Below are 24,416 nucleotides of genomic sequence, written 5' to 3'. Positions count from 1 at the left end.
GAATGAGCCGGATATATGTCCCGTCCCTCTTGAACCTCCCTTCTGCCTCCCATCCCTTCTTACCCCTCTAGGTTTTACAGAGCCCTGGTTTGAGTTCCCTGAGTCATGCAGCAAATTCCCATTGACTATCTGTTTTACATATGGTAGTGTATATGTTTCCATGCTACTGTCTCCATTCATCCCACCTTCTTCTTCTTACCTCCTCCCCAGCCTGTGTCAATAAGTCTGTTCTCTGTGTCTGTGTCTCCATTGCTGCCCTGCATATAGGTTCATCAGCACCATCTTTTTAGATTCCATATTACATGCATTAATATGTGATATTTGTTTTTCTCTTTCTGACTTAACTTCACTCATATGTATAATAGGATCTAGGTTTATCTGCCTTGTTAGAACTCATTCAAATGTGTTTCTTTTTATGGCTGAGTAATATTCCATTGTATGTATGTACCACAGCTGCTTTATCTATTCATCTGTTGATGGACAGTCTATGTTGTGACTTCCATCACCTAGCTATTGTAAATAGTGCTGCAGTGAACGAACATTGGGGTACATGTGTCTTTTTCAATTTTGGTTTCCTTAGGGTATATGCCTAGTAGTGGAATTGCTGGGTCATATGGTAGTTTTAGTCCTAGTTTTTTTTTTTTTTGAAGGAATTTCCATACTGTCTTCCACAGTGGCTGTATCAATTGACATTTCCACCAACAGTGTTAGAGGGTTCCCTTTGCTCCACACCCTCTCCAGCATTTATTGTTTATGGATTTTTTGATGATGGCCATTCTGACTAGTGTGAGGTGATATTTCACTGTAGTTTTGATTTGGATTTCTCTAATAATTTAGAGTAATGTTGAGTATCTTTTCGTGTGTTTATTAGCCATCTGTATGTCTTCTTTGGAGAAACGTTTGTTTAGGTCTTTTTCCCACTTTTTGACTGGATTGTTTATCTGATATTGAGTTGAATGAGCTGCTTATGTATTTTGGAAATTAATCCTTTGTCGGTTGTTTCATTTGCTATTATTTTCTCCCATTTTGAGGGTTGTCTTTTTCACCTTGTTAACAGTTTTCTTTGCTGTGCAGAAGCTTTTACGTTTAATTAGGTCCCACTTACTGTTTTTATTTCCATTACTGTAGGAGGTGAGTCATAGAGGATCTTGCTGTGATTTATGTCATATGGTGTTCTGCCTATGTTTTCCTCTAAGAGTTTTATAGTTTCTGATGTTACTTTTAGGTCTTTAATCCATTTTGAGTTTATCTTTGTGTATGGTGTTAGGAAGTGTTTTCATTTTTCAATTCTTCATTCTCTGTTTCTCCCAGCACCACTTATTGAAGAGACTATCTGCCCCACTGTGTATTCTTGCTTCCTTTGTCAAAAGGTGCCCATAGGTGCATGGGTTGATCTCTGGGCTTTCTATCTTGTTCCATTGGCCTACATTTCTGTTTTTTATCATGCTGTCCAGATGACTGTAGCTTTGTAGTATAGTCTGAAGTCAAGAAGGTTGATATCTCCAGCTGCCTTGTTCTTTCTCAAGATTGCTTTGGCTGTTTGGGGTCTTTTGTGTTTTCATACGAATTGTGAAATTTTTTGTCCTAATTCTGTGACAGATGCCTTTGATAACGTGATAGGGATTGCATTGAATCTTTACATTGCATTTGATAGTACAGTCATTTTCACTATACCGATTCTTTCAGCCTAGGAGCATGGAATATCTCTCCATGTGCTAATGTCATCTTTGATTTCTTTTATCAGTCTCATAATTTTCTGTATACAGGTCTTTTGACTCCTTAGGTAAGTTTATTCCTAGGTATTTTATTCTTTTTGTTGCAGTGGTAAATGGGATTGATTCCTTAATTTCTCTTTGTTGTTTTTCATTGTTAACATATGGGAATGCAAGTGATTTCTAGGTATTGATTTTGTATCCTGCAACATTACTAAATTCACTGATTAGCTGTTGTAATTTCATGATAGCATCTTTAGGATTTTATATGTATAGTATGATGTCATCTTCAAACAGTGCGAGTTTTGCTGCTTCTTTTCCAATCTGGATTTCTTTTATTTCTTTTTCTTCTGTGATTGCCATAGCTAAGACCTCCAAATCTGTGTTGAATAATAGTGGTGAAAGTGGGCTGCTGCTGCTGCTGCTAAGTCACCTCAGTCGTGTCCGACTCTGTGTGACCCCATAGACGGAAGCCCACCAGGCTCCCCCATCCCTGGGATTCTCCAGGCAAGAACACTGGAGTGGGTTGCCATTTCCTTCTCCAATGCATGAAAGTGAAAAGTGAAAGTGAAGTTGCTCAGTCGTGTCTGACTCTTAGCGACCCCATGGACTGCAGCCCACTAGGCTCCTCCATCCATGGGACTTTCTAGGCAAGAATACTGGAGTGGGGTGCCATTGCCTTTTCCGGGTGAAAGTGGGTACCCTTGTCTTATTCCTGATCTTAGAGGGAATGCTTTCAGTTTTTCACCATTCAGAATAATGTTTGCTGTGGGTTTGTTGTATATAGCCTTTATTATGTTGAGGTAGGTTCCTTCTATGCCCATAAATGGGCAAAACAAGCTTTTGAATTTGTCAGGAGCTTTTTCTGCATCTGTTGAGATTATCATATGGTTTTTATCTTTCAGTTATTTAATATGGTGTATCACATTGATTGATTTGTGTTTATTGAAGAATCTTTGCATTTCTGGGATAAACCTGACTTGATCATGGTGTATGATCTTTTTAATGTGTTGTTGAATTCTGTTTGCTTGAATTAATGTTGAGGATTTTTGTGTTGATGTTCAGTGATATTGGCTTGTAATTTTCTTTTTTTATGATGTCTTTGTCTGGTTTTGGTATCATGATGATGGTGGACTCATATAATGAGTTTGGGAGTGTTCCTTCCTTTGCGATTTTTTGAAAGAGTTTCAGAAGGATAGGCATTAGCTCTACTCCAGTCAGCTGTGAAGCTCTCTGGTTGTGGGCTTTTGTTTTTGGGGAGATGTTTGAATCACAGTTTTGATTTCAGCATAAAGCCAGTATGTTCAGTTCAGTTCACTCACTCAGTCGTGTCTGACTCTTGGTGACCCCATGGACTGTAGCATGCCAGGCTTCCCTGTTCATCACCAACTCCCAGAGCTTGCTCAGACTCATGTCCATTGAGACGGTGATGCCATCCAGCTGTCTCATCCTCTGTCATCCCCTTCTCTTCCTGCCTTCAGTCTTTCCCAGCATCACGGTCTTTCCCAGTGAGTCAGTTCTTCACATCAGATGGCCAAAGTATTGGAATTTCAGCTTCAGCATCAGTCCTTCCAATGAATATTCAGGACTGATTTCCTTTAGGATTACCTGGTTTGATCTCCTTGCAGTCCAAGGGACTCTCAAGAGTCTTCTCCAACACCACAGTTCAAAAGCATCAATTCTTTGGTGCTCAGCTTTCTTTGTGGTCCAACTCGCACATCCATACATGACTATGAAAAAAATCATAGCTTTGACTAGGTGGACCTTTGTTGGCAAGGTGATGTCTCTGCTTTTTATTATGCTGTCTAGGTTGGCCATAGCTTTTCTTCCAGGGAGCAAGTGTCTTTTAATTTCACGGCTTCAGTCACTATCTGCAGTGATTTTGGAGCCCAAGAAAATAAAATCTATCACTGTTTCCATTGTTTCCCCATCTATTTGCCATGAAGTGATGGGACTGGATGCCATAATCTTCGTTTTCTGAATGAGTTTTAAGCCAACTTTTTCACTCTCCTCTTTCACTTGGATCAAGAGGCTCTTTAGTTCCTCTTCACTTTCTGCCATAAGGGTGGTGTCCTCTGCATATCTAAGATTATTGATCTTTCTCCCGGCAATATTGATTCCAGCTTGTGCTTCATCCAGCCTGGCATTTCGTGTGATGTCCTCTCCTTGGAAGTTAAATAAGCAGGGTGATAATATACAGACTTGGCGTATTCCTTTCCCAGTTTGGAACCAGTCCATTGTTTCATGCCCAGTTCTAACTATTGTTTCTTGACCTACGTACAGATTTCTCAGGAGGCAGGAAAGGTGATCTGGTATTCCCATCTCTTTAAGAATTTTCCAGAGTTCGTCGTGATCCACAGATCAAAGGCTTCGGCATCATTAATAGAGCAGAAGTAGATGTTTTTCTGGAACTCTTGCTTTTTCTGTGACCCAGTGGATGCTTGCAATTTGATTGCTGGTTCTTCTGCCTTTTCTAAGTCCTGTTTGAACATCTGGAAGTTCTTTGTTCACTTACTCTGGAAGCCTCATTTGGAGAATTTTGAGCATTACTTTGCTAGTGTGTGAGATGAGTGCAATTGTGCGGTAGTTTGAGCATTCTTTGGCATTGCCTTTCTTTGAGATTGTAATGAAAACTGACCTTTTCCAATCCTGTGGCCACTGCTGAGTTTTCTAAATTTGCTGGCGTATTGAGTACAGCACTTTCACAGCATCATCTTTTAGGACTTGAAATAGCTCAGCTGGAATTTCATCACCTCCACTAGCTTTGTTCATAGTGATGCTTCCTAAGGCCCACTTGACTTTGGACTCCAGGATGTCTGGCTCTAGGTGAGTGATCACACCATTGTGGTTATTGGGATCATTAAGATCTTTTTCATATAGTTCTTCTGTGTATTCTTGTCACTTCTTAATATCTTCTGCTTTTGTTAGGTCCATACCATTTCTCTTCTTTATTGTGTCCATCTTTGCAGGAAATGTTCCTTTGATATCTAATTTTCTTGAAGAGATCGCTAGTCTTTCCCATTCTATTGTTTTCGTCTATTTCTTTGCATTGATCACTGAGGAAGGCTTCTGTCTCCTTGCTGTTCTTTGGAACTTTGCATTCAAATGGGTATATCTTTCCTTTTCTCCTTTGCCTTTAGCTTCTCTTCTTCTCTCAGCTGTTTGTAAGGCCTCCTCAGACAACCATTTTGCCTTTTTTGCATTTCTTTTTCTTGGAGGTGGTCATGATCCCTACCTCCTGTACAATGTCACGAACCTCTGTCCATAGTTCTTGACGCTTTATCAGATCTAATCCTTTGAATCTATTTTTCACTTGTCACACTGTGTAATTGTAAGGGATTTGATTTAGGTCATACCTGAATGGTCTAGTGGTTTTCCATTTTTCAATTTCAGTCTGAATTTTGCGATAAGGAGTTCATGATCTGAGCCACTGTCACCTCCCAGTCTTGTTTTTGCTGACTGGATAGAGTTTCTCCATCTTTGTGTCTGATCTTAGCCAAAAGGCTGAGAAGCAATAGAGCTTCTCCATCTTTGGCTGCAAAGAATATAATCAGTCTGATTTCGGTATTAACCATATGGTGATGTCCATATGTAGAGTTGTCTCTTGTGTTGTTGAAAGAGGGTGTTTGCTTTGCCCTGCTTCATTTTGTACTCCTAAACCAAATTTCGGAGAAGGCAATGGCAACTCACTCCAGTGTTCTTGCCTGGAGAATCCCAGGGACCGGGGAGCCTGGTGGGCTGCCGTCTATGGGATTGCACAGAGTCGGACACGACTGAAGCGACTTAGCAGACCAAATTTGCCTGTTACTGCAGGTATCTCTTGACTTCCTACTTTTGCATTCCAGTCCCCTATGATGAAAAGGACTTCTTCTTTTGGTGTTTGTTTTATAAGATCTTGTAGGTTGTCGTAGAATCGTTCAGCTTCTTCAACATTAGTGATTGGGGCAAAGAGTTGGATTACTGTGATATTGAATGGTTTGCCTTGGAAACAGAGATCATTCTGTCATTTTTGAGATTGCAACCAAGAACTGCATTTCAGTTGTGACTGTGAGGACTACTCCATTTCTTCTAAGGGATTCTTGCCCACAATAGGAGATAAAATGTCATCTGATTAAATTCGCCCATTCCAGTCCATTTTAGTTCACTGATTCCTAAAATGTTGATGTTCACTCTTGCCATCTCCTGTTTGACCACTTCTAGTTTACCTTGATTCATGGACCTAACATTCCAGGTTCCTATGCAGTATTGTTCTTTACAGCATCAGACTTTATGTCCATCACCAGTCACATCCACAACTGCATGTTGTTTTCGCTTTGACTCTGTGTCTTCATTCTTTTTATAGTTATTTCTCCACTCTTCTTCAGCAGCATATTGGGCACCTACCGACCTGGGGCGTTCAATTTTCAGTGTCACATCTTTTTGCCTTTTCGTACTATTCTTGGCATTCTCAAGGCAAGAATACTGAAGTGGTTTGCCATTCACTTCTCCAGTGGACCACATTTTGTTAGAACTGTCCACCATGACCTGTCCGTCTTGGGTGGCCCTACATGGCATGGCTAATAGTTTCATTGAATTAGACAAGGCTGTGGTCCATGTGATAGTTTGGTTGATTTTCTGTGATTGTGGTTTTCATTCTGTCTGCCCTCTGATGAAATAAGGATAAGAGGCTTATGGAAACTTCCACTATGTTAAACTGTGTTAACGTGTATTTTAAAACAACATGTTCTTCTTTTCTAGTCCACGTCCCCTGAAGTTCACTGAAAAGCCTAGACCAGGTGTTCAAATGCTGTGTTCTTCATTTAGTGTTGGTAAGATACCTTTAGTGTTTTTTTCTTAGTTTTGTAGTTTTTTTGAGCAACCACATGGCTAATGGCTTTTATCAGGTAGATGGTGAATGTCTTACGTTCATTTCATTACATTTAACCTGTGATGTTAATTAGCCTTTTCCTTATCTTCCCCATGCTGACTTTCTTCGATTTTTCATGGTAATCAGAGCCAGGGATATAAGAACTGGCAAAAAGGATGCTTAAAGTGTCCAAATGAGCAGTTCCTGTGCCATGTGCCCCATGTGTATGATAAGCCAAGATTGTGATTTTCTTTGAATTGCTGGTTTTTGGTAGTTTAAGTTTGTTTTGCACACATCTTGTGAAATTATTCCTCTTTTTCTTTTTTGTACAATGGACTTGTGTGATAACCTTTGTTTGGGGGAGAGGTCAAAGATTTTCCCCCATAGAAGTCTGAACATGCAAACAAGTGAACTTCATATACCATAGCTATGTTTAGGTGTGTGTTAGTCACTTAGTCGTGTCTGACTCTCTCTGATCCTGTGGACTGTAGCTCACCAGGCTCTTCTGTCCATTGGATTTTCCAAGCAAGAGTACTGGAGTGGGTTGCCATTTCCTTCTCCAGAGGACCTTCCTGAGCCAGTGATGGAACCTGACCCGGGGATTGAACCCAGGTCTCCCACATTGCAGGCAGATTCTTTACCATCTAAGTCACCAGGAACTCCCTAGGAGTGTAAAGGTATTTAGAAAGCAGAACCTGTTTTCATGCATTTTTGGAGTGGCAGCATCTTAGTCCTTATCACAACCAGTATGACAGAGGGAGATAATGAACATTTCCAGATTGAATTAACTTTTTAAAATTAAGCCTCATCTGATGTGTACCCCACTCCCACCCCCGCCCCGCTATAATACCACCAAACAGTTCTCTGATACTAGCTTGGCATCCTACAATTCAACTCCATTCTGACACTGCCTACCTAGAGAATAGTGTGAAGACTGCACAGGATAAAGGCTCAGTCCTACAAGATTCCCAGCCCACCCCCAGCCTCAGACCCGGTTGTCACCTTGCTTCTGCTGACAGGCTGTATGTAGGTCAGAGGCTCCCACAACTTCTTCCCTGGATTTAGTTAATTTGCTGGAACAGCTGACAGCAGTCCTTTTACTTAGTGGATTTTTGGTTTATTATGAAAGAACATAATTCAGGAATAGCTAGATGGAGGAGATGCTTAGGATAAAGTCTGTGGGAAGGAGGACTCTCCAGTCCTGCTATTCTTCTCTAATCTCCTCCTGTTCATCCACCTGGAACCTCTCCGAGTCTTGCCCTTTGGGTTTTTTATGGGGCTTAATCACACAGGCACAGTTGATTAACTCATTGGCCATAAGGATGGATTCAACTGTCTCCCAGCCCTCTTTCCCAACCTCTATCACGTGGTTGGTTCCTCTTCCATAGATGCTTTTCAAAAGTTACCTCATTAACATAAACTCTGGTGTGATTGAAATGGGTTTGTTATATGAACATCAAGATACCAGTATCATTTCACTTAGGAAATTCTAAGGGTTTTTAGGAGTTCAGCCAGAAACAGGGATGAAGACCAGATACAGATTTCTTCCTAAAAATCATATCACAATATATTATGTTAATTTTTTAAAGTTCTTTATTTAATGAGATGGATCTATTGAGATGAATTTACTTTTGGCGTAGAGAGCTTAATATAGAACTTTGGTTAAGACATTTGTTACAAACTGGATTTTTAAAACTTAAAATTTTTGTTTCAGGTGGTATGTTTCTAGCCACAGGTAGTACTGATCATGTAATCAGAATGTATTTTTTGGGTTTTGAAGCACCTGAAAAAATCGCAGAACTTGAAAGTCACACTGTAAGTCTTCATGTTTTAAAATTAAGATTTACTTATGATATTCCTGTTGGTATATAGTCTCAATAATGGAGATTGTTATTGATTTTACTTTCAACTTAAATGGAGGAGGAATTGCATTTAAAGATGAAAGATGATACTGATAAGCTCAGAACCTTACTGTGCAAATGCTTTCAGTGGTTATTTCTACTTCAGGTACATTTGATTATGACAACTGATTTGGGTGGATTAGGTTCAAATTGGGCCTGTTTATCTTAACCAAGCTCATGGAATTAGAATGCTATTTTATTAACGTGCACTAAAGATCGGTAACTCTCAGTGTTCTGGAGTACTGGTCAGCAGTCAGGTCATCTTTTTCTCCTTAAGGAAGTTCTGTAAAGTTATTTGATAAAAAACAGAATCACTTTAAAGGAAATTTTTGTTTGTTTTGCACATAATCATCAAAGTGAATGCAACTTGTTTTCAGCTACTTAAACTTTATTATCACTTTCTATCCATATTAATTTTGTAGATGTAATTAATTGTAAATACAGGTTTAATTTTAGAAGCAGGCTGTTTTTTCTTTTTAAACCCTATGTGTCTATCTCTGAGATAAAAGCTGTGTCTTAGTCTGATTTGATATGTAGTTAGGTTCTTTGCTCTTAAACATACAATATATGTTTGAATGGCAGGATTAAGCAGCAAAAGTGTAGATCTCTTGCTTTAAACCAAATGTGCTTCTAACTGTAAAACTGGGTGGGCTCTTTCTTTGTTTATAAACTATATAGATGATTACTTTTGTGTTTGGTTTTTTCTTTAGGATAAAGTTGATAGTATCCAATTTTGTAACAATGGTGATCGGTAAGTGTGAGTTTGTATTTGTGAGTGTGTTTTTAGGTAAATGTGTTTTGCTTCCTATTAGTGTAGTTTACGTGTCACTTTGCCAGGTATATATCATATGGCAGGCCCTTGTTAGTAACTGTAGTAATTGAGGGAAAAGCGTCTGTGTCAGGGAGGAAACAAATTAAGTTTTTAGAATTGTAGTTTTTGCAGCCTCATATATCAAAAGTGGTTCTTTAGTTCACTGCTGGCTGTTTGATTTATAGGAAAATTAGGTGTAAGGATAATGGAATTTCTTACATTTGAGTAGTTGTGTGAAAGTGAAAGTCGCTCAGTTGTGTCTGACTCTTTGCAACCCCATGGGCTGTACAGTCCATGGAATTCTCCAGACCAGAATACTGTAGTGGGTAGCCGTTAGCTTCTCCAGGGGATCTTCTCAACCCAGGGATTGAACCCAGGTCTCCCACATTGCAGGCAGATTCTTTACCAGCTGAGCCACCCAGGGATGCCTATTTGAATAGTTAAATCTTTTCTAATCAATTACTGTGATGTAATTTGCAACAAAATTATCCCTTAAATTATATCCTTTTTTGTGGTCCCCAGTGTCTTTTCAGGTACCTCTTACCTCTTCTTTTTAACACTTACGTGAGGGATTTATTTATACATAAGTGACTAGTGTGAAATTGAGTTTAGAGTTTAAATGCTTATAATGGCACTTTTGCTTTTACTAATTCTCCCATTCATCTTTAATTGTGCTTCCCCAAATGGCAACCCACTCCAAGAGAATACTCTTGCTGGAGAATCCCAGGTACAGAGGAGCCTGTTGGGCTGCCGTCCATGGGGTCACACAGAGTCAGACATGACTGATGTGATTTAGCAGCAGCAGCAGCCCCCTATTACTTATGTACATATCTTTTCAAAACTATTTGACAAGGTAGTGATTGGGTTTGAAATGTGCTTTACAGTAGGGCCAGGCAAATCAGAGTAAAGCAGATTTTCTCCTTTTCGTGAAGTGAAGTCGCTCAGTCGTGTCCAACTCTTTGCGACCCCATGAACTGTAGCCTACCAGGCTCCTTCGTCCGTGAAATTTTCCAAGCAAGGGTACTGGAGTGGGTTGCCATTTCCTTCTCTAGGGGATGTTCCCAACCCAGGGATTGAACCTGGGTCTCCCGCATTGCAGGCAGACGCTTTACCGTCTGAGCCACCAGGTAGCTTAGAAAGTGAGTCACTCAGTCATATCTGACTCTTTACAACCCCATGGACTATAACAGTCCATAGAATTCTCCAGGCCAGAATACTGGAGTGGATAGCCTTTGCCTTCTGCAGGGTATCTTCCCAACTCAGGGATCGAACTTAGGTCTCCTGCATTGCAGGCGGATTCTTTACCAGATGAGCCACAAGGGAAGCTCCTTTTCTCCTTTTAGGTAGGCCCTAAATCCCTGTCTTTTTTGAATTTACACCTGTAGATTTACCTGCAGGCAAGATAGCTACATTAAAAATTTTTTTGCTTGTGGTTTTAACTGTACCCTTTGGTAGCATATATGTAAGTAGATCTGTTTCTTCTATTTTAAGGTTCTTAAGTGGTAGCAGAGATGGAACAGCACGAATTTGGAGATTTGAACAGTTAGAATGGAGAAGCATCTTACTAGATATGGCCACTAGAATCTCAGGGTAAGTTGAGATGGTTTGTTTCTAAGTAGATGCATCCTGAGTACTTGGTCTGTCTCTCTGGTTGGTTTTTCGCTTTGTTCAGTAACTAGAGCCACCTCCAATCTAAGTGAATGGCTCCCTCCTGCATATCTGACAGATACTTAAACCTATTACAATCTTAGATTTATGTAGAAAAGAACACTGTATTTATTCCATTGTTCAAAGCATTGACTTCCTCTGAGGTGTTGCATTTAAAACCACCTACTGCTTTAAATATATAAATAACTCAAGTATGTCAAACGTGGAGATTTTCAGAAATTTCTATTTTTCTAAAGATAGGATGGGACCTCCCTGGCAGTCCAGTGTTTAAGACTCCAGGTTTCCACTGCAGGGGCCATCGGTTCAATCCCTGATCAGGGAGCTAAGATCCTACAAGCCGGGAAAACAGAAATGAAGATACGATTTTTGGATTTTTTTTTTTAGTTTATTTTTTTTTACTTATGTAAAGATCTAGAATTTTTTTATTTTTTAATTAATTTATTCTAATTGGAGGCTAATTACTTTACAGAATTGTAGTGGTTTTGCCACACACTGACATGAATCTTTAAAAAGTTATATTTTAAAAAGCTATATCTGGTTTAAAAAAAAAAGTAAGGAAATACATTTTATTGTTCCTGTTTTTAAAAATTGGTCTCCATTGGGAGTGATATTTTTATTTTACGTGGTAAAATTTTGGTTTGTAAAATGGTACTGAAGGCAAGTTTGTCTTAACTGTGCCCCTCCCCCAACACTTCAGAGTCTCAAACATATTTTGAGCAGCTTTGAGATAATTTCAGTATTTTCCAAGATAGATATTATAAATTTCAAATACATTGTGGATTTGGATTTGTACATACTGGGAGACTATATAGGTGGTGGGAAGAATATGCATTTTGGAGTCAGAACTTTGCTCAAATACCACTTACACTTTTTATAGCTATATCATTTTGAGACCATCACAATGTGTTTCATCATCTGGGAGATGAAACTATCTGCCTTTAAGTACTATTGGCAGTTGAAAATCATATGCAGATTTCTAGCAGAACTTGGTGTGGTGGTGGTGGTTTAGTTGCTAAGTTGTGTCTGACTCTTGTGACCCCATGGACTAGCCTGCCAGGCTCCTCTGTCCATGGGATTTCCCAAGCAAGAATACTGGAGTGGGTTGCCATTTCCTTCTCCAGGGGATCTTCCCGATTGAGGAGTTAAACCTGGGTCTCTTGCATTGCAGGCAGATTCTTTACTGAGTGAGCTGCGAGGCGAGCCCAGTCTACTTGGTGTAGAGTAGGCACATCACTGTTTTTAGCATTTTTTCTGAGAAATGTTACACATTCTGTTGTTTAGAAATCTTCATGTCTGCTTTATTTTTAGTAGTAGTAGGAGAAATCAACTCATTCTCCACTGTGGCTCAAACAGTTGTATTGGATTTCAAAATAAATTTGATATTACTATTTTTGTGAAATGACCTGTGGTAGAGAATGGAAAGAATACATACACTAGAAATCTGATAATCCCTGTTCACAAACATATCTTTACAATTACTTAAAGATGTTATATTTGGATATTCAGCATTTTAGTGTGAAAGTGAATAATAATGAATGAATAACAGTGAAGAAAATTTGAAACTGTATTCATGTATGAACAGTGGTACTTTATTAGGCAAAATAGGAACATCATTGTAAAAACTTGAATAAAATTTTAAAAATATTTTATTTGGCTGCCTCGGGCCTTAGTTGCCTGATGGCATGTGGAACCCTCCTGGACTCGGATTGAACCCAAGTCCTGCATTGACAGGAGGATGCCTTATTATTGCGTCACCAGGGAGGTCCAGAATTCTTTTAAATGAGATTGAGAACTGTTTAGTTTTCTTGTTGCTATACTGTCTTCATGGAGAGAACTCTTCCTGTATTTCCCCTCCGGGTAGAAATATTCTTTTCTCATTTAAAGTTTTACCTCTTTCGAATCTTGAAAAGCAGTGTTTTCTGTGTGTATAAATTGATGGATATATTTGTTCTAGTGTTCTGATCTTGGCTGATCTATTTGATGAAATGCAACACATCTGTTAGTAAATTCAGGTGAAGCATGGAATCTTAGCTTGTATTCCATTTTGTCTCTTGTGTTACACTTCCTCTGACCAATCTAGTTAGAATTATTCAGTCATTTGTGTTCCATTGTGCTTACACAGGTAGCTGTTACATAGCACTCCTTCTTGTAGCTGTTTTCTTTAAAATACATGTCTATTTTATAATTTCTTAGAATGTGCTCTATGACTTCAGAAACAGCTAGGTTCTCCCCCTCCCCCCTCCCCCATATTACTGACTGCTGTATTTTACACAGAAACTGCATATTGCTTTCATGAAGGCAACAAAACATTGCAGACGTGTGTATAAGACTCTTCTTGCCAAGGGAGCCGTAGGAATAGTCTGTAGGGAAGTGTAAAGAGGTAGTTCAGCATACTGAAAGTCTGTCAGGCACTTTTCTAGACATTGAGGGCATGAAGGTGAATTACCTTCTTTCTGTCTTCCAAGTAGTTGAAAATATTACCAATAGGCCTTGTAGTCAAGAGAAAGGAATCCTAGATGTAGAGAAAAGCTTTGCTTTTATGAATAATGTGGTGTTCTGGAGTCTGCCCATGTTCAGCCCCTGAACTGTTTCTGGATCATCCCTTCCCCCTTGGGATCTTGCCCTCATCTGTTTGTAGATAACCTCTTGTGGGTCAGATGTGATAAACTCTGTGAAGTGGATAAGGTGTGGACGTGAGCTAGATTATTTACTATTTTTGTATTTATGAGAGATTGTGTAGCCTCCTACACATATAGCACTGCACATGTTGTATTTTTTTCCTTAGAGATTTATCTTTGGAAGAGGAAAGGTTTATGAAACCCAAAGTAACAATGATAGCTTGGAATCAGAATGATAGCATTGTTGTCACAGCTGTGAATGATCATGTCCTCAAAGTGTGGAATTCTTACACTGGACAGCTGCTTCATAACCTGTTGGTAGGTAGTTTTATAACATACAACAAATAAAGATTTTTTTTTTAACAAATTAAAAAAAAACTTTTATTTATCAAATGAATAGAAATTTGTATATATACTAATGTATAAATTACTGTCATTAATGCATTTTTAAAAGCCCTTAGATACTGTGACAACATGGGCTTTTAATTTTAAACTTACAACTTGCAGACCCTCCTTAACTATATAACTTTGTTGAATAAAGGGACATGCTGATGAAGTATTTGTTTTGGAGACACATCCCTTTGATTCCAGAATTATGTTATCTGCAGGACATGACGGCAGCATATTCATATGGGATATCACAAAAGGCACCAAGATGAAACATTATTTCAATATGGTAAGTGGGGGGAGTGTGTGTCTCTATACCTGTTTGCACTTGTTTCAGATGTTTGGATAAGGAGATGTAGCCGAAACCGATCTGCATGTTTTTGGCAGTTTGTATTTCTAGAGATCATGGTGCTACTTTAAGGCTAATAAATATCTGATAGTCATATGTACAAATGTACATATGTAAGTGAAATCTGTACAACTAATTCACATGAGGGGAAGATTTTAAAAGTTTATTTATTTAGCTTTGTGTCTGTGAATGTGTCCCTGTTTGTGTTTAAATTGGCAAAATTATGGTAATTCATACTTTTTCACTATTTAAACTTATTAAAATACCTGTAGTAAAAAATATTATTCAGTTAAGTCCTCTCAGGAGTCAAACATCGTTTTTGTTTCCTCAGCTTTTTTCTTCTTGCACACAAATGTTTGAAAACCAGATTATGATCTTATTGCATATTTTTAGAATTTCTTATACATAGCTGCAATATAGTCACCAAAAATCAGCAAATTTAACATTGATAAGGTAGCATTATCTAATCTGGTTTACATTAAAAATTTGTCAATTGTCCTAATAATGCCTTTATAGTTATGTTTACCTCTTGGACTAACTCAGGATCGTGCATCATATTAAGTAGTTACATATTTCCACTTTTGTAAAATCAGTAATCCTTCACCCTGCATATCTTACCTTTTTATAGACAAGTGATATTACAGGATATTTGTTTTGTCTGGTATTTCTTCATGATGTAATACTCTTGTATATTTTTTGAGTAAAAAAAATAAATGATAATGTGCACTCCATGCATTGTATTAGGAGGCTAATGATGTTTATATGTTCCACTATTAATATGGTGATAATTATAAGTATTTGGTTAAGGTGACATCTGCCAAGTTTTTGCACTAATTTTTTAAATGTTTCTTTTCTTTGTAATTTTTAAACTGATTTTTTTCCAGAGACTGTGTAAATGTCTGGTTCCTCATTAAACTTTCACAGGTATCAATATCCATTGAAGATTTTCTGATGGCATCATTTTTATAGAATTATTAGTTGGCATTCTTACACATAGTTTTTTGTTTGTTTTTACTCTTTTGTACACAGTTTTGTAATCCCTTCTCATTTTATGTAAAGAATGCTTTTCAAGCCCTAAAATATTTTTAAGAATTTGTAAATGTATGTTTGATGGTAAATTCAGCCTTTCTTAGAAGAATGTTACTTATGTAGCTAATTTGCTGTTGTTGAGTATTTAAGTAGTTTCTAAAACATGCACAACAGTAACAGTTTGAATATACATGTCTGTTTATGTAGATCCCTGATTATTTCCTTGGGATAAATTCTGAGGGGAATGTATAAAAGGGCTTATATATTGTTAAGACTTTTGAGACACACACATGATGGGTTTTCTAAAATTACTCTTTATGTATGTTGAGACCCAATTCAAAGGCTAATTAATTTTTGAGGCAGTACAGTAGCATCCTACAGATGAGTGTTTCTTAGACCTTTTGATTGAAAACCATCTTCGTCCATATGTTCCATGTTTTTCCTGTTTTTTTTTTTTAACCTTTAAAATTTTAATTTCAGTATGCTTACATTGAACAGTTTAACTGTCCAAAATAAAGTGTTTTATTTACTAACATTAAATGCACTAAAACAATTCAAATAGCATAAAGTACATCATTAGGCATCTCTGAATGTTACATCTCTGTTCGGAATCCTTGGAAAACAAATAAGCCTTCTTTAGTTTTTCTTTGGCCTTAAAATTCATAGGTACATCCATCTTCTTAATTGTCCTTTAAAACTCAATAGGAACATCCTAAAATTAATCTGTTAAAACAGAAGACTACATTAATTCAGGCTTTAAACAGAATATAATCTAAAATAACCACTAAGCCAAAGAGTAACCTGAAGAGTCTCAAACGGACAATGGTGGTTTTATTTCTAGTCAGATACCAGAAATTGACCTTGTAGGCTGAATAATTCTTACCTTTACTGATCACCCGAGAGTCTCCTAATTCCTGGGTTTTAAGCTAATGAGACAGTGTTTCATTAAAAAAGTAGTAAACATAGTGTGTGGCTCAGACGGTAAAGCGTCTGCCTACAATGTGGGAGACCTGGGTTTGATCCCTGGGTCGGGAAGATCCCCTGGAGAAGGAAATGGCAACCCACTCCAGTACGCTTGCCTGGAAAGTCCTATGGACTGAGGAGCCTGGTAGGCTACAGTCTGTGGGGTTGCAAAGAGTCGGACACGACTGAGTGACTAACACAACAAACATCGTGTGACATTGAAGTGTTCTCCAGATACATTTGCAGGCTATTTTTGTTTTATTAGGAATGATTGTGTAGGACTCTTCTGACAGCAGATAAAACGCGGTGTGTGTCTTGCTCTGCTTAGGTAGGTTTGCCCACTTGGGAAACTTCCTTCTCAGTAGGTACCCTTAACTTTTGCTGAGGTTATTTGCACATGTGTGGTAGCAAAGTAACTGCCACCAACTTTGCCTGACCAGCCCAGGGCTCTTGCCTCCCCACCTGCCTTTGCTTTACTTGGACTGAGAGTCTCAGGTCAGGGGGGCATTATCTTATTCAGCAGGTCTCTAAGTATCCTAATACCTTAATTTCCCCCCATTTTGTTAAAGGCACTCTTTCATGTGTGGTATAGCAGAAGTGAATTGTTTTTCAAGTGGGTATTTAGGTATGTATGAGAGTTTGTTCTGGCAGTGAAAATAAATACTTCTGTTTTGTTTGGGTGGATGATTCCTTTTTCCAGTACCGATTTAGGTTAACTTGTCCTGAATTTTAATTATTATTTATAGGCTGAAACAGCAAGTATGCATAGCTCTGTACTAATGAGTTAATGAAACATCTCATCTAACTATAAATTGTTAATACTAAACTAATTGAATTTAGAGTTAAAATAACAAGAATAAAGCAGTTTAGAAGTTATTTATTTAAGGCAACATTCATGAAAGTGAAAGTTGTTCATTTGTGTCTAACTCTGCCACCCCATGGACTATACAGTCCATGGAATTCTCCAGGCCAGAATACTGGAGTGGATAGCCTTTCCCTTCTACAGGGGATCTTCCTGACCCAGGAATCGAACCAGGGTCTCCTGCATTGCAGGTGATTCTTTACCAACTGAACTATGAGGGAAGCCCAACATTCACAACACACTTAGAAGTTTGTGGCAGTCTGAAGTAAGGTAGTTGCAGGTGTAAGAATTTACATATGCACCCTTGAGACACTTGCAGCATTACAAATTTTGCGTGGTGGTTAGTCATTAAGTGGAAAGCTTAAACTCCATAAAAGTATTGATTTTAATTCATGAATAACAAACTTTATTAATCTTTAATCATTTCCCAAAGTTATTAATCAATAGATTTTTGTTATGTATTAGAAAGTTTATGGAGGTTTCATTCTCTCATAAGACGTAAAGAAAGCCTTCACTTGGGGTTGGTTTATGATCCTTCATTTGATCATTTTGAGAACTAATTCTCAGAAGATCCATCAAGGTTTTTTCTAGGCCAGTGATATCTAAAGTGAATTTTACTTTATGAAAATATTGACGTGCTTAATGAAAAATTCATTTTTAAATCAGAATTTTATATAATAACTAAAGGTGTTACATAGAAATGGTTATAAAAATTTCCATCTTTGTTTCCTAGATTGAAGGACAAGGACATGGAGCTGTCTTTGATTGTAAGTTTTCACAGGATGGACAGCATTTTGCCTGTACAGATTCTCATGGTCACCTTCTGATATTTGGTTTTGGATGCAGCAAGCCATATGAAAAGGTCATTTTACATACTTTCTTAGAGCATGTAAATAGTTAAGAAGGATGTTTTTAAAATAGGTTAGATGTATTGATTTGATTTTTTATCCTTTCCAATAAAATTAACTGGTTAATATTTATGTTCTTTAACATGTTTAATCCTCAAAATTTCAGTCTGTAAACTTTCCATTTCTAGATTCCTGACCAGATGTTCTTCCATACTGACTATCGACCGCTGATTAGGGATTCTAATAATTACGTCTTAGACGAGCAGACTCAGCAGGCCCCTCACCTTATGCCTCCACCGTTCTTGGTAGATGTAGATGGAAACCCTCATCCAACTAAGTATCAGCGATTAGTGCCTGGCCGAGAAAATTCTGCAGATGAACATTTGGTTCCACAACTAGGCTATGTGGCAACAAGTAAGTGCTAAACCTTTAAAAAAATTTTTTTTTAATTTGAAAAATGTAAGTAATAATACAGAGAACTCTTGTACTTTCAGATTTACCAGTCCTTAATATTTTGCAATGTTTGTTTTATTATTCTATCTCTAGATAGATATCATTGTTGTGAACCACTTGAGACTTAAGTTCTGGGCCTCATGTCCATTTACCACTAAATACTTAAGTATGTATTTTCTAAGAAAAAATATGTTTTCTTATGTAATCATAAACAGTTATCAAAAATAGAACATTTAACATTTATACTATTATAGCCTGTAATCAAATTTTGTTATTCTAATAATGCCTGTTACAGGTTTTTTTCTCTCCCTGGTGTAGATTTTAATTTGGGACTGAACATTAAATTTAGCTGTCATTAAGTTCAGGTTGTGCATTTTTGAAGAGCACAACATAAATGATGTAGTCTTCTTGGAGTATCATGTCAGGATGCCTGTGACTGTGTTTCATCCAATTATTGGTGGTGTTGACTTTGAACACTGGGTATCTGCCAAAGTTCTCCACTCTGAAGGTTTTTTCCTCTTTGTAATTATTTAGTAACTTGTGTAAATAACCTGTTCCTTTTCTAATTTTACCTGTAACTTTCAGGATCCATTGGTAATTCTTGCCTGAATCAGTTGTTGTTCTGAAGGTTGTGAAATGGTTTTCCAACTCTTCTATCATTGCTTTTTCATTTTACCATTAGCTGACCATCTACTACTCTCTCATTTATTAAGTTTTAGTCTGGACTTCCAGATCATTATATAGTGAGTTAAAATCCAGTACTGTTGTTACTAAGTTGTTCATGTTATCCTTGAATTTGGCTGTGAAAACCCTTTAGGCTGAGTTTTGTGTCCTTTCCCAAGTCCCCATCATTCCTGGAACACTAACTTTCTGGCAGAGAAGGTTCCAGTTCCATCTTGTCCTTTGCCTGTCCTAGCCAAGGGCAGAGGTGTTTTGCTTTGTTTTGTTTTTGTTCATAGCAGTGTAGTGTTTTTCTCTAATATTCTTGTACTAAGCAAAGGAAAAAAGATACGTCTTTGTGATAAAGTGGGAGGTGGTAGGGGGTACAAGAGGGAGGGGATGTGTATACCTATGACTTGATTCATGTTGATGTATGGCAGAAAACAATGCAACATTGTAAAGCAATTATCCTCCAATTAAAAATAAAATTTAAAAAGATACTTTTGTTTGGATGAGGATTGATTTGCTAAAACTTTAAGGTTAAAGATTAATGTAAATCACCATATGTTTACTCTTCCAAATTCTTTTTATTAGTTTGATTGAAGTATACTTTACATACAGCAAAATTCACCACTTTTAAGTGTGCAGTTCAAATGAGTTAAATGTTAAGACAGTCACGTAAGCCACCACCACAATCCAAATACAGAGCATTTCCAGTGCCCCCAGAAATTCTCCTGAGCCTGTGTAGAATTATTCCTCTCCCTTCTCCTGGCCTCTTGTAATGACTGTTGTCACTTTAATTTTTCCTTTTAAAGTATTTTTATATCGTTGAAATCATACAATATGTAGTCTGTTGTGTCTGGCTTCTTTAACTTAGCATGGTGCTTTTGAGATTCATTCCTGTTGCAGATATCAGTCTTTTTTTTTTTTTTTCTTTAGTGATCATGCACCATTGCATGGATATACCATTATTTCTCCATTCACTAGTAGCTGGAGAACACTTGGCTTTTTCCCATTTTGTGGCTGTTTTAAGGAGTGCTGACATACCCAACTATCCTGTGGATTTGTCTTATTTTTTTTCCTTTGATTCAATCAGTTTTTGCTTTATGTGTTTTAAAATTCTGTTATTATGTAAATACACATTTCAGATTGTGCTCTTTGTGAATTAATTCTTTCATCATTATGAAATGTCCCTGTTTATTCTTGGGAGAGTATTTCTTGTTTTGAAGACTATTTGTTTCATATTAATGTAAATAATCCAGCTTTTTTAAAATTAGTGTTATCATGGCATATCTTTTCAATTCTAACCAATCTGCATATTTTAGTCTTCCCGCTTGCTCCCAGACCCTGACCTCTGTCTCTCAACTCATTGTGATTTCTGGATGGTATTTGGGTTCCCTCTCCTTGTTCTACACCTTGGAAATTGCCTCCATGCTGTTACCTGGAGCAATCCAAAGACTGGACTCTATTGTCTTCTCTCAGGGGTCCCAGTTATCCAGTATTTGAAAGCCCTTCTTTCTTGTATTTTTTCCAGTGCTGTAGTATTTTGTAGTGAAAGAATACTGTAGCATTGAAGCCTTCTTTAATATTTGTATAGTGGTTGCATTATGCCGGATAGAAACCAGTATCATTCCTAATGGTGTTTGCCAAGCTTACATCTAAGTCCAGGACCAGGAGAGAAACGTTAAATGGGTTTCTGGGGAGAGGGGAGAGGATTGGAAGTCTCCTTTTCTGCTCTTTTCCCTTTGGTTCCATGTTGTGATCTTAGGAATGTTATGTTACTCCTGGTTCTAATGAAAGTCTTTTTATCCTTTTAGATTAGGGCTCTACTTCTGCTTTCTTAGCTCTTTTTTTTTTTTTTTTAGAGTCATCAAAAAAGCTTCAGTGATTTTTGTTTAGCTCTTTTAAGTTCTTCTTTGATTTCCGTAGTAAAATGGAGATGTTATCTGAGATACAAGGGAATCTAACTCATGTAGTAGGATAGAAGTATTCTTTTTTTCCCTGAAATAGTATGACATTTTTCAGTTTCTCATGTGTTACTGTGGATGCACGTATACATGTGTATCTTTGCAGTCTTTTTGCCTAATACCCTATTCATTTCAATTTGTTAGAAGTTTCTTATAAGTTGGTGTGGTTGGAAGGTCTGTGTTCTGTGTTCAAAGATGTATTTTATGGTGGGAGGACAAGTAAGGAATGTTTTTGTATATAAATGTTAGTGTCTTAAGTACGTTTCAAGACTCCACAACTATCCGGCACTTTTTCTCCATTTACAATAAGTATGACTGTATTAAATATCTCTGAAAATGTATTCAGTTCAGTTCAGTTCAGTTGCTCAGTCGTGTCCGACTCTTTGCGACCCCATGAATCGCAGCACGCCAGGCCTCCCTGTCCATCACCAACTCCCGGAGTTCACCCAGACTCAAACGTCCATCAAGTCAGTGATGCCATCCAGCCATCTCATCCTCTGTCGTCCCCTTCTCCTCCTGCCCCCAATCCCTCCCAGCATCAGAGTCTTTTCCAATGAGTCAACTCTTCGCATGACGTGGCCAAAGTACTGGAGTTTCAGCTTTAGCATCATTCCTTCCAAAGAAATCCCAGGGCTGATCTTCAGAATGGACTGGTTGGATCTCCTTGCAGTCCAAGGGACTCTCAAGAGTCTTCTCCAACACCACAGTTCAAAAGCATCAATTCTTCGGCGCTCAGCCTTCTTCACAGTCCAACTCTCACATCCATACATGACCACAGGAAAAACCATAGCCTTGACTAGACGGACCTTTGTTGGCAAAGTAATGTCTCTGCTTTTGAATATGCTATCTAGGTTGGTCAGAACTTTCCTTCCAAGGAGTAAGCGTCTTTTAATTTCATGGCTGCAGTCACCATCTGCAGTGATTTTTGAGCCAAAAAGATGAAGTCTGACACTGTTTCCACTGTTTCCCCATCTATTTCCCATGAAGTGATGGGACCAGACGCCATGATCTTCATTTCTGAATGTTGAACTTTAAGCCAGCTTTTTCACTCTCCACTTGCACTTTCATCAAGAGGCTTTTTAGTTCCTCTTCACTTTCTGCCATACGGGTGGTTTGAAAAATAAAGAAGCAAAGACACTTAAAAAAATCTGATTTTATATCTGAAGAATTATAGCTGGAGTTCGGAGTGGTCATTTGCTGAAGGCCAAAAAGGTGTTACTCACTCTTTTTTATTTCTTAAGACTAAAGAAATGCCAGTGCTTTACTCTACGTCAGAGACGGAGTTGCATAGAAAACTCAGAGGTTTACGGTGAAGTCCAGTTGATTCTTTGTTGATCTGTTATAGTCAGAGACCTTGGGAAATAAGATTTTAATGAAATGTGTAAATAAGAGGCATTGATCTGAAACAGAAAAACAAGATTTTTGCTGAAATGTGTTTTCCTCTACTTACTTTGACAGATTTCAGAAGCTCTGTTGAGGTTTTTGTGGAAATTAGTACCGTAAAGTTAGTTTTGAATCTTTTCTCTAACTTAATTAGTTGTAAAAATAAAGGCTATCTTGAATGATTATTTTTGAAAAACAAGTCTTCTGACAATTTCTAATGTAATTTTAATTGTTGAAAGTTTTTTTTCCATCTTTGTATGTATTATGATGTGATATTCATTCATTGAATTTGCAGGTGATGGAGAGGTAATAGAACAAATTATAAGCCTGCAAACCAATGATAATGGTGAACGAAGCCCAGAGCGCAGTGTCCTGGATGGAATGATAAGACAGTTGCAGCAGCAGCAAGATCAGAGAATGGGAGCAGGTCAGGAGGCTGTTCCAAGTGGACTTTCAAATGGGGAAGAAACACCCCGAAGAGGTAAGAAATATAGCAGAGGTATTTTGCCTTAACATGGCTAGATTGAAATTGACAAATAAATGAAGTCATTGTCCCCTGCATCCAGTGTGAAAAACTTATCAGTATAAAAGCAGTATACTAAGCAGTATACGTTTACAACTTTGAGCAGAAGTCTGGAGGATAGCTTTATTAGGTATAAGGTTGAAAGACTAAGCAATGAGCATTTGAATTTCAGGTACTTTGAAAGGCTGTTGAAGTCTTTTTGTTCTAAAATAAGAGTATTTACAAAATTATATTAAATTGTTTTGAGTTAAAAAGAGTAGAGAACAAAGTGTTTTCTAAAGGAACATTAGGTTTCCTTTTTATGTAATCTTTTAAAAAGTTAATTGAGTAGAGCCCTAATGTTTCTTGTAGAATCAGAAAGCTTGCAGTGAATTTCAGGGCAGAGTACTTAATACTGGAATGTGGTAATAATTATACTAATGGAAATAATCTAGAAGAGATGGATGATTGTTATGCAACTGAACTCTGGGAAAGTTAAAACCTCTTTTTGAGTCCATAAAATGCTATAGAATTTCCTATCTCTTTATTGCTCCTGCTCTGTTCTGAACAGTTTCTTCAGCTCTTTCTGCCCTTTCACTCTTGCTCTCTTTCATCTAATAGACTTTAGATTTTTTATTATTATTATTTTTTATTTTGGCCACATGACCAATGGGATCTAATTTCCTGGCGAGGAATCAAATCCAGGTCCTCAGCAGTGAAAGGACAGAGTTGTAACCACTGAACTCCAGAAAACTCGGAGAGCTTTAGATTTTTATTTGAAAGGACTGTTAAAGAAGTTTCATTAATTCTCTTTAAAATTATTGCATTATACTTTAAGTTTTACTTCTTTTATATATTTAGTTGTTTTGGTTTCTAGCAGCACAGAATCGGGTCTATCAAAACTTTGTTCTTGGAACCCCTGGTAGTTGAGTGACTGAGATTCCATGCTCTTAGTGCAGGGAGCCTGGGTTCGATCCCTGGTCAGGGAACTAGATCCTGCATGCTGCAGCTAAGACCAGGTATAGTCAAGTAAATAAGTAAATACTTAACAACAGCAACAAAACTCTCAAATTTTGTTATTGACATAGTCTTATCATTGGTTCACAGATGCTCTTTTTCTTTTTTTAAAAAATCATGATAATCACATCTTTTATGTGGTCCTGCTCTATTTCCCTCTCCCAAGATGACAATTCTGTTGATCCTTCCTTTGCATTCTAAAAATAAACTTGACATTCTTAAATGTATTAATAAAAAGCTTTTGTTTTGAAACTATAAAAAGGTTTATAAAGGGAACTTTGTGTCTGATTATTTGTGACTCCAGGGACTACAGCACTCCAGTCTTCTCTATTCTCCTTTGTCTCCCAGAGTTTCCTCACGATTCATGTCCATTGAGTTGGTGATGCCATCCAACCATCTCATCCTCTGTTGTCGCCTTCTCCACCTGCCCTCAATCTTTC

At 37.6% G+C, this 24,416-nt stretch overlaps 1 protein-coding gene across 1 annotated transcript in view; it reads left to right on the top strand.

Moving 5' to 3' along the window:
- The window catches only part of BRWD1 (bromodomain and WD repeat domain containing 1), a 123,834-nt gene that overhangs the window by 28,965 nt on the left and 70,453 nt on the right, over positions 1 to 24,416 (top strand). Inside the window, exons 10-18 of the mRNA XM_061421762.1 lie at positions 6,450 to 6,520; positions 8,273 to 8,373; positions 9,170 to 9,210; positions 10,762 to 10,860; positions 13,724 to 13,874; positions 14,098 to 14,232; positions 17,880 to 18,008; positions 18,183 to 18,408; positions 22,753 to 22,938. Of these exons, the coding sequence (XP_061277746.1) occupies positions 6,450 to 6,520; positions 8,273 to 8,373; positions 9,170 to 9,210; positions 10,762 to 10,860; positions 13,724 to 13,874; positions 14,098 to 14,232; positions 17,880 to 18,008; positions 18,183 to 18,408; positions 22,753 to 22,938 (1,139 nt within the window). The remainder of the gene's footprint in view (positions 1 to 6,449; positions 6,521 to 8,272; positions 8,374 to 9,169; positions 9,211 to 10,761; positions 10,861 to 13,723; positions 13,875 to 14,097; positions 14,233 to 17,879; positions 18,009 to 18,182; positions 18,409 to 22,752; positions 22,939 to 24,416) is intronic.

The sequence above is a fragment of the Bos javanicus genome, chromosome 1, assembly GCF_032452875.1.
Source record: "Bos javanicus breed banteng chromosome 1, ARS-OSU_banteng_1.0, whole genome shotgun sequence".
NCBI classification, from domain to species: Eukaryota; Metazoa; Chordata; class Mammalia; order Artiodactyla; family Bovidae; genus Bos; species Bos javanicus.
Note: the sequence above shows the minus strand (reverse complement) of the source record. Positions and strands in the feature narration are given on the sequence as shown.